Source organism: Carassius carassius, chromosome 4 (assembly GCF_963082965.1).
Source record: "Carassius carassius chromosome 4, fCarCar2.1, whole genome shotgun sequence".
NCBI lineage: Eukaryota > Metazoa > Chordata > Actinopteri > Cypriniformes > Cyprinidae > Carassius > Carassius carassius.
Window position 1 is genome coordinate 24789725 of NC_081758.1, and position 10920 is coordinate 24800644.

At 39.7% G+C, this 10920-nt stretch overlaps 1 protein-coding gene across 4 annotated transcripts in view; it reads right to left on the reverse strand.

Moving 5' to 3' along the window:
* Positions 1–6119, reverse strand: part of LOC132139588 (ectodysplasin-A-like) — a 47041-nt gene extending 40922 nt beyond the window's left edge. For 2 of the 4 annotated variants that reach the window (XM_059548061.1, XM_059548059.1), the window contains exon 1: positions 5486–6119. In XM_059548061.1, coding sequence (XP_059404044.1) covers positions 5486–5803 — 318 coding nt within the window. In that variant the 5' untranslated portion in view covers positions 5804–6119. The remainder of the gene's footprint in view (positions 1–5485) is intronic. The other 2 variants (XM_059548060.1, XM_059548058.1) reach the window with 2 other exon arrangements.
* Positions 6120–10920: the final 4801 nt, after the last annotated feature.

A 10920-nucleotide genomic window follows, 5' to 3' on the forward strand; every position in this document is an offset into this window, starting at 1 on the left:
CGTGCATATAAATCAAAATCATTAAACACGATAGAAAAAGAAACACCAAAGTTTCACGCGCGCTCGCGCACTCAGTCTTCAAACTACACGAGCACTGTCTTCCTCTCTTTCTCTCTCTCTCTCTCCCTTGTGCATATTAACCAAAATCATTAGACACGATAGAAAAAGGGCAGAACGCCAAAGTTTTTTTCTCCATGACAGGCTGCTGGCTCCCACTGTTAATTTTTTTTTTGGGGGGGGAAAAGCACTCTCTGTATTAGCTTAAAGCCCTCAAGTTTACATTGGTTACTGTATTCTTTCAATTGCTCTAAACAAGTATTTTGGGTGACCTTTTTTTATTGAATGCTAGACATCAAGTTGTTGTTATTTTCATCTGAAAGAAGAACTTTTTTTCAGTAAGCTAGGCCCTATGTGTTCAGTAAGCTTGTTTCAGTAAGCTATGTGTTTTCAAGGCTTCAAGGTTTTATTGAATGCTATCTCTATACAAGTGCAAAGTAATGCATTCTTAGTCAGTCTTTTATTTTGTAATTTCAAGAGCAATAAACATATATTGCAATGTTAAGGAATTCATGTTTTTTTCATCCAGATATGTAAATGAACATGTATAAATTGTTAGTAGTCAATTAATGGGGAGATAATCGAAATGGAATCGGTCTGAAAAAATTAATCGTTAGATTAATCGATGCATCGAAAAAATAATCGCTAGATTAATCGTTTAAAAAATAATCGTTTATCCCAGCCCTAATGGAGAGAGATCCGTGGTGCGGCGCAGCTCGGCTACCTGATCAGGAGAAAGGCCCTCGCCTCTATCCAGGTCTCTTTGCAGATCAGTCTGATATGCTTGAAGCACCACCATCGTGTGTAATGAAGCCACAGCCTGCCCTGCAGCCGCGTATGCCTTGCCATTTAAACGAGATGTATTTATTGAAGGAGCTTAGATTGCAAGGAGGGGGTTTAAGAGAGGATGTCTCCCCCGCAGAAAGAAAGCTCTTTCTACAGGGGCATCCTCTCATAGCCGCAATCGTGCATTGCATCGATGTCAGCATTACTCTTATGCTGAAACCGATGTATGCGAGAAGAAACGGCCTCTTCCATTTCTTTTTGATCTCTGTATGGAGATCAGGCAGAAATGGAAGGCTCATCTGAGCTGGAGGGCTATGGTCAGAAAGATAGCGCTCATCGAGGTGGCCTCACGGTGTCACCTTGTTAGTGCGCTTACATGGCAAGTCCAACTTTACAGTGGCGTGATTCATAACCTCCAACAGCTCAACATACGCAGGGCAGGAGGATTGAGAAGGCTCAGCCTCAGCTTCTTCACCATCCTCAGATATCTCCTGCTTTTCCTGGTTAAAAACCCTAGTAGAGCACTTACCTCAGTATCAGAAAGTGTTAAAGATATAACATCATCCTCCCGAGGCTCTCTCTCGTCTGCCGCCGACGAGCGCGAAAGGGAAAATCCCTCTCTAAACCACTCAGACAGATCCACCTGTAAATCTCACGAGCTCATTCTTCTTCCGTGCCTCAGCAGCTACGGGTCCTGAACTGTGAGGAAGCAGATGGCTGCCTTTTTTTTCTTTTTTCCTCGGAAAGAGAGACGAACGAGAGCGGAGCTTTTTCATTGAAAAAACGCTCACAATGCATGCAGATTGCTTCCTCAAAGACATTGCGTGTGTGCTCTTCACCCAAACAAATGACGCAAAGATTGTGTGTGTCATCGGGTGTCAAATAACGCCGACACGGATGCACACATTGTCTAAACACTTGCTAGTAGTCGCCATGATAGACAGAGAAAGATGGCTCTTACCAGTTCTTTCAGATGCACACTTCAAACAGAACAGTCAGTGAAGACGAAGAAGAGAATGACATGTTCTCCCGGTGCCTACTTATAGTCGCGCCAGTAGTGACGTCAGAGGCTGTCGCCGGCCAACTCATTGGTGTTTTTTTAATGTATGCTTCAGACACGGGTCACAACAAGGTGTTCCCCCATAGCGACCCCTAGAGGACGCAGTTCGAAGTTCCCTTAAAATGTAACTAAAATACACAACATTTATGTAATTATATATTTTTGAAAATGTTCAAAAAAAATGCCCCCTCGATCCTCTCAAATGAACCCTCAAAACCGATTTATGATATGAGAGAAAGAGAAAAAAGCTAGATGTGCATAGTACAATATCACAGAAGAAGGCTGTGTAGGATGACATGGGCACATCGCTGCTTTGCAACTTGTTAAAAAAAATTACTGGTTGCTGGAAAAACTACTACTGAGCTACTCTCACTCCACAGAAAATGTTACACTGCTTTTTTATCCATCTAGCTTTAAAAATAACAATGTGTCTGCCTAATCTTCCAAAAAAGAAATTTCATTTGTGTGGCCTATAGTAGACAGGTAGATTCAGTCATCTATCTACCCATCCATCCACCCAATCATCATGCCGCTCTACAGTGTAATTTTAAAACTATGGTTCCCAAACTAAGACACATCTGTGTGTTGGCTGTAGTCTGAGACTCCTTAAATAGATCCAGCTGGTTAAAGTTAAGCCATTAAAGTCATGCAAACATTCTGTTTCTTCAGAGCACAGCTCTCTAACACCTGTTTGGCTGAGGTGAACCCGCTCTTAGATCCCTCATTAGGACGCACATACACACACACACACACACTTTTGTAATCAGTCAGACAGAGCAGCGCTCTGGGATATATGGCTAACACTGTATCAGATCTAAGATGCTGATCAACAAGCACATTCCTTACTGCTAACTCCTCACTGCTAACTCAAAGGACAAAGGACTCGGGCTAATACACAGAGTGCATGTGAGAAACTTGTGTGTGTATTAGTTACAGCGGTAAATAGTTGAATGGAGAGTAATTAGAGTGTGGCTAGCTCCATCCATTAATGTAATATCCTGTCGAGGAGGAATCCCATACTTACAAAGCTTAATTAGGAAAAGTGTGTGTGCATTAGAGGGCTCACACTGCGATCTGGCTACATGCCATAATGCCTGAGAGAGAAAGAGAGAGGTTGATGGGGAAAGAATTCCCTTCATTTTCCCATACTTTCTCCCTCACACACACACACAAACTCTAACAAAGGAAAGGTCTGATCTACCCTGTAAAAGAAAAGCAGGTCTGATCATCTGTAACAGGTATGACCTGCACTGAAACACAAACTGGATGTGCTTTAATGAGAAATCAATAGCAGTTTCACAGCTGATGAGTATTTCATGTATGGAGTAACATAGGGATTATTATCAATAAATGTTCGAAAGTACATTTTATACTATTTTGTCTAAAGAGTTTAAATAAGAAACACTAAAAACAATCATTTAAACTTTATAAATGTAAATAATGGTAGCATATTGGCTTGGCTGATATTACCAATTACGCAAGATATTTATGCATGTATATCTCGTTTATATCCCGTATATATAACTGGTAATATTGGTAATATCAGCCAAGCCAATATGGTAGCATTATGTTGTGCATCCCTAGACTTACATCATGACTGGTGGTACCATGATACTTCCATTTTGTTAAAAAAAATAAATAGATAATACCTCAACCATTCAACATACCAAAACAAAATACACAATAACTTTGGTGGTTTATATTTTCTTAGAAAAACTATATTATATATAGCCATTTTTACCTGACAGCAGAGTGGTCATGTTGCACACACACTTTTACACACTGACAGACTAACAACACTCACGCCTCCCTCCATCAATCAGAGTTGTCATGTCATATACACCTTCTTTTAGCATGAATCAGTGCAATACTCATAAACACAAATATATGCATGCACATGCACCCAGCAACACCTCCACACACACACACACACACACACACACGCACGCACACACTCACACACACTTGATCTAAGGCGTTTGTTATCTCAGGGAGCTATGGGTGATTCTATTATTTATATCATGCCTAGCAACAATCATCGATGCCCAAAAATTGTTTACAAGGCCAAGGGCAAGTGTCACCAAACTTGGTCCTGGACGACTGGTGTCCTGCAGAGTTCAGCTCAAACTTGCCTCAACACGTTTCAAGTATACCTAGTAAGACCTTGATTAGCTGGTTCAGGTGTGTTTGATTAGGGTAGGAGTTAAACTCTGCAGGACACCAGACCTCCAGGATGGAGGTTGGTGACCCCTGGTCAAGCCTGTGAAAACTGTGAATACAAACATGTATGCTCTTATAAATAAGAAAGATGACTGTGATGGACCAGTATAATAACAACAACATCTACTACTTGGCAATAAGCAAAAATAACAAGTACTCAGCCTATTCCACTAACTTTTACTGTACTTTTTGTGTGCACCAGGGATGAGATGTCTTCCCACCCGTCATATTCACTTCAGAAAGACCAAAGCCATAAATTAGCAATTTCATTCATTCACTGCAGGAAATTGTTGGTGTGTGTAATTCTACCTCCAGATTTAACCTCTAGATATGTCTAATAAAACACATCCATAAGCCAAGCATTCTGGATCCAGTGCTAATGCACTGCCCGCAGGGTGAACATCAGGAAATGGTGCGACGAGCCTGGCCTTTTGCCAAAAGAATCAAACACGAGTCCGGGCCAAACCGCAGCAAAGGCTAAATAAACAGCGACCTGTGCCGCCTGACAGTAAAAGTGCTTCTGATGAAGAGAGCTTGTAAAAAGGACAGATGTTGTTTAAACAGAACAAATGTACCCTGCAGGTGAACGATTCAGTTACGAGAAGTGCTTTTAACACACAATGTGAGTGGGGTGAGAGACAATGCTAAACTAAATCAATGACTGAGGTTACAAACTAGGTAGGTTTCTGTCATGCCTAGAAGTTAAAGGGTTAAGGATCCTCATTGGGAACATGATGGTTGCAGATTCAAACCTCTGCAAAAAGCAATTCAAAATTGGAATGTGTTCTTGTTATATGTGGAAAAGCAAATTAAAAGCTATAAATGGCAGTAAATAATATATAAATAACACATCTGATCAGCCTTTTGTACCTGAATGTGCATATAATAATAATTATTATTATTATTATATTATAATTATATAATAATTGTTGCTTTAAAGTTTTATTTTAGTGGAGTTATTTTTATTTTATTTATGTTTTTGTATCATTTTGCATCACTCACTCATTGATTATTCTCTCTCACACAGTTATTACATGGTGATCTATCCTGGCAAAGCACACCTGATTTATACCATCAGCTCATTAGTGCAGACTCCAAGAACTGAACTGGGTGTATCAAATAAAGGAGACCCCCCAAAATGAGCAGTATGGGGTACTTCAGGGCCATGATTGAGAACCACTGATCAAAAGGACGTGGACTCTAACAATAGGTCTCAACAAAACAAACACACAGACACACACACACACACACATTATGGGAGGCAAGACAACACATTCTCATCTCAATAACAGAAGCTAAAGCCAAGTGAGCAGGAAGGAGGTTTCTGCTCTTAGTATAAAAACAACAGTTAACTCCGTTTACCTGGACGTCTGTTGTTGGGTGGTCGGTGTCCGGTAACCGGAGCACTGGCGCTGCGGCTTCATCGTGTGGGACTGGCCCCGCTGATGACACCTCATCTTTGTTTTTCTGGGATATTTCTCGTTTGAGCTCCGAGCGCAGGTCCAGGTAGCAGAAGAGCGTGACGAGGTGCAGAGAGAGCGAGAGGATGAACAAACTCAAAAAGATTTTGCAGTTGTTGCACTGGCTTTGGCACTCACACGCCGTCTGCGTGCGCTCGCGCTCCTCCAACTTCGCCGGCTCGCGCTTCGGTACCATGGCTGCGTGCAGGTCAGTCAGCATTGCTTCTGCATACCGAACTTCTTCGTCCTCTCAGCTACTTTTGGATTGGAATGGTCGCGGTGAGCAAGCACTTCTCTGCGCGCTCATCTGGCTTCCTGACCACAGACTGCGAGGATTCAGGCTGATAACTTACTACGACCAGCTACAGAGACCGACCCCTAGCAGCTGATTGGTTGCCGACATGACGTCATCTCATTGAAAATCCTACAGCGGAAAAGCGCGGCACTATGACATTCATCAAGACGCGACACACGTTCGCTGCCGATTACAGAAGATTTCCCTTTTCGTAACACCTTGGAAGTCGGGACTCCCAGTAGGCTACATACTTTCACTGGCATCATATATTCATTTATAATGCTTACTAAATCATTATATAGAAAGTTAGACGTTACATAATACATGAACATATCACGAAACTCCTGTCTGGATATCCACAAGACACCCACAATAGAAAACCCTGGACCTAAATAAAAAAATAAAAACCGTTCTTGTCAAACATTCCCCAGTCACATGATTGTACATTAGGCTTACTCAGTGTGTGCATGTGTGAGCGTGCAAGTGTTCCACATCTTTAAAGTGTTAGAACAGAGGACTGGTAGTGTAATTGTGGCATATGTTGAGAATCAGAGCAAGACTGAGCGTTAAAAGCAGGACAGGACTGTCAATCAAATATTAACATCAAATGCACAAAAACACACATGAGCACACACACTGCTTTTCAAACAACAAAATTGTACACATACATGCACTCCAGCTATACACACATTTATCATACTGTCAAGCACCAAAGCGCACACACCATATTAATTTAACTCTAAAATATAGTTATTTATTACTATGGCAAAACTCTTCTGCTGCATGTTGTGTGAGGTTTAAACCACAAACTGGTAATATTTGGGTAGTCATCTTTCTTTCTCTGTCAGTTTTTGCAGCTAGACCCGTCACTCTCATCAAATTGTGAAAAACAGTGAAACTGTTAGATCTGAAAAGGTAGGATGAAAGTGGAAGGATGGATGGTTTACAAAGACATCAGTAGTGCCAGTGTTGTGCCCAATTTCAACCCTCTGCCAAAATGATTACCCCCATCTTTGAAGTCATTACCTGATTGCCTTACCCCAACCCCTCCCCTACACTTACTCCTAAACCTACTAATACTAGGGGTGTAATAATCTGGGTGTTGGGGGGGGGGGGGGTCAGAATTGGAAACAATACTGGAATTTCCTTCTAGCTTTAGCTATTTATTTTGTTCCATATATAAACTTGGTGCAGTATCATAACCTGAGTCAGCATTACTGCATACTAGTTGGTAAAGTCTATAATAGAGCTCAGTATGTAATTCAGAGAAAAAATCTAGCCCAAGAAGTTTGATGGATGCCATTTGACTCCTCTCTCTGTGGCTTTCTCTCTTTCTCTTCCTCTGTTCTCGCTCCACTCACAGCTGTGCTCTGTGTACTGCAGATCCTCTGTGACCTCATAAAGCTGAGCTTCTTTAATATGGTTTTATATTAAATCTGTACCGCTTTTATTCGGATCCAGACTCTTTAATCTTAAATCACTTAAATATTCACAGCTCACTGCTGCTGAATAGATTCAGCACCACACAAACATGCACAACACGGTCTAGCTGTCTCCCACTCAGACAGTGACCTCTGACAATTCATGATGGATCTCTAAATGCAAACATTACTAAATAATGTAATAAAAGCATCATTACAATAGCTCGACCCACCCAGAATGTCTGGAATGAGTTCTAAAAACACGCAATTAAATGCATTTGTGCACATGCATGAACAAACAAGCGCACGCGAGCGCGCAACAAAAACATTTGCCAAAAACACTCGCAGGCGCACACAAACACACAAATGCACCAAACTAAAAAAGCAACGCTGAAGTGAATATATATATACGGGTCTGAGGCCCTTGTGCAGTTGAAATTAAATTATACAAATTAACTTAACAGAGAGTCCAGCCCATACGGAGCCCAGAGGGGCTGGATTCAGAGTGCTAAGAGTTTAAGAAAACAATAATCACACACACACACACACACACACACACACACACACACACACACACACACACACACACACACACACACAGAGACACACACACTCATAGAGAGAGAGAGAGAAAGAGAGAGAGTGAGAGATTTAGATGGATGGAACTGGAAAATGAATGTATAGGTTTTTGTGGAATAATTATTATTTGTAAGTTATTTGTTACTTATACAAAATTCATCAAACAATAACAATAGCCATGCAAACATCCTAAAGTTAATGCTAAAATTATTATTTTAGTGAGCTGTTAAAAGACATTTTACGGCTTAGATGATTAATTACTAATCAAATTTTAAATGGTTTATTAGTCATCCTTGTGAAATGAGTCTTTAGAGCTTTTTGTTAATGGCTATTCCTTTTATACAACCAGGAAGTGGTATTTACAGTATGAAGAAAAGATACTTGTCAGAAGGCAGTGAATTGGGTGAAGGATATAAATTAGGGGTCTCAAACTCAATTCCTGGAGGGCCGGAGCTCTGCATAGTTTAGATTTAACCATAATTATACACACCTGATCCAATTATCAAGTCTTTCAGGCTTATTTAAAAGCTACAAGGTATGTGTGTTGAAGCAAGGTTGGAACCAAACTCTGCAGGGCTCCAGCCCTTCAGGAATTGTTTTTGACACCCCTGATGCACATAAATCTGCAAGATACAAGATACCTACATTCAAAGCCAACACCCTCACACTGAGAAAACACTGCCTCCTACTGGCAAAAATCGATTCACACAGGCCTATCAAGGATATGCACCAACATAGATGAAGGATAAATAATGAACGTCTTCATCTAATAATGTGTGGAGGTTGTCAGGTGTGACGTGGAAAATTATCAAATGATCTAAATTCCCATCTCTATTATATTTCGTTAGAATTATTCTATATCAGTGCTATTGGTCATCCTTATGCCTGTTTGTGGGTTTAACAAATATTTTACAAATCAAAAGAATTCAGAAGATTTCCACAGTCTGAATATGGATCTCTGCTTGTTTGCAATGCAAGTGTAAATAAAGAACTAATGTTTGAATAAGTACAGGGGTTTTCTTTATGCAAGAAACACTATGTCTATAAAGGCTAATGTTTTTTTCTGTGTTTGAAGAGCGCAGAAATGTTAGCATTTTGCTGTGTAATTGTAGCCATATAGGCCTAGTTTTGTAGCCTATGTTTTAATATATCCTGTGCATAGCGGTTCATCTGGTATATCATGAGATTTTGGCTAAGTGTATTAAACAACAAGTAAATCTGAACTCCAATATAGCTACAATAAACTTTATAACCTGTAAGTTGATGAAAACGTAATGCGATGCACTCACTGCCTCAGATGCAGCCGGTCTAATGATGGACAAACCTCCGTCATTCAATAGTAAAAAACTCAATTAGAACATGATAACGTCATGACATGTTAAGTGAAAGTATCTGATCATATATAGAGCCACAACTCTGACAACATTGTTTAATTATAAAAAACTACATTTATAATACATTTTTTTCTTTATATATTATGTTTAGTGGTGTGCCATGGGATTTTCTTTTTTTTTTTATTTTTTTATCAAAACTATGCCATGACAGAAAAAAGGTTGGAAACACTGATTTAATGGATAAACAAGCAAACTGCTGTTGAGTAAATTCTGCCATTCAACAATAAACTCTCATATGAGCAGAAGAAACCATTTTTATATGTTGGTTGCCTTTTTAGTAAGATTGCTTTAACAGTAAGCTCATCGATCTGGTCTTTGGTCTGATGACAGGCACAGACAGGCTTCGAAAACAACATTTTACTGACGTTCCATAGAAATGTGTTAAATCCTGTCAATCACAACCCAAGGAAACAGCTGCTTACATCATGTCTGTGACAAACTTCCAGGTATCTGTTCTGTTTGTATTCTCTTCTATGTATTTAAGCATTGCTACACAGTGTGCTGTTGTTCGGGTAATCACAGCTGTCCTTATATTATAAATACAATATAGGCATTTCTGAATCTGTACAAATCGGTTTGATGAATGATTCAATGATTCATTCCTAACAGTCACTCTGAAGGAACTGGTTTAATAATTTAATTTAAATTACCGATAAAGACCATTCGGGGTGTTTCCGATTATGCATACCCATCTACTAGTAAGTGAAAAACAATATGTGAAAATTCATTCAACATGGTAGGCAATTTTGGACAAAGCCTTGTTTTTTGTTGCTAAATAAAGCAGTGTTTTTGAAAAAATAAAATAAAAAATTGAGTGAGTGAGTGAATGATTGAACAACAAAGAGCTTTGTCTGTTTATTTCCTTGTTTATTTTATGAATGAATCAGTGTTTTTGAATGAATCATTTGAATTAATGATTCATTGGCTCACCCATAAAATCGTTCACTTGATTCGGACCGGTGTTCTGACAATTTGTGCTACCCTCTCAGATTGTGCTTTCTCCCATTAAAAGATAAGTAGCACAAATCGATAGCGGATAATGCTACCTATCAGATTGTGCTACCAGCATCTTATTTATGTGTTCATACCTACCCCTACCCTAAACCTACCTGTCCATACCTACCCTTACCTTACTCTGATAGGTAGCATGTTTCGTTGGTACACCTTGAATGCATCAGCTAATGTGCACCGTCCGTCTGTCGGTGCAAGCAACACTTAAACACAGCATATTTTTCTCCGTTTGACAACTAGAGTAAATGAAATATCCATCCACTTAAAATGAAAGTGGATACGACTGACCATTATGTAAATGATGTGTGCCTGAAACCTCCGTCTTAATGAAGTATTAATTTTAAGCTTGTTTTCATATTGTTATTGGGGAGTTTGTAGAACTGCGACAGACCACATGGAGTAAATTTGTTATGTTTCCGAAGTTTTTCCCACAGTATTTTTTCAATTAGTGCACTGCGAGTTGTTTTGGAAGAAAAGCATCTGCTAAATGGTAACTACCACAAGCCCCCTTAACAGCCCCCAAACATCAAGACCAACATAAAATCCATGAGTAAATGTGAAAGGCGTTAATAGGTTTTGGCTACAGCAGTGTGCGGAAGCCTTTAGAATAAAAAAAGAGAGAAAAACAGTTGTGAAG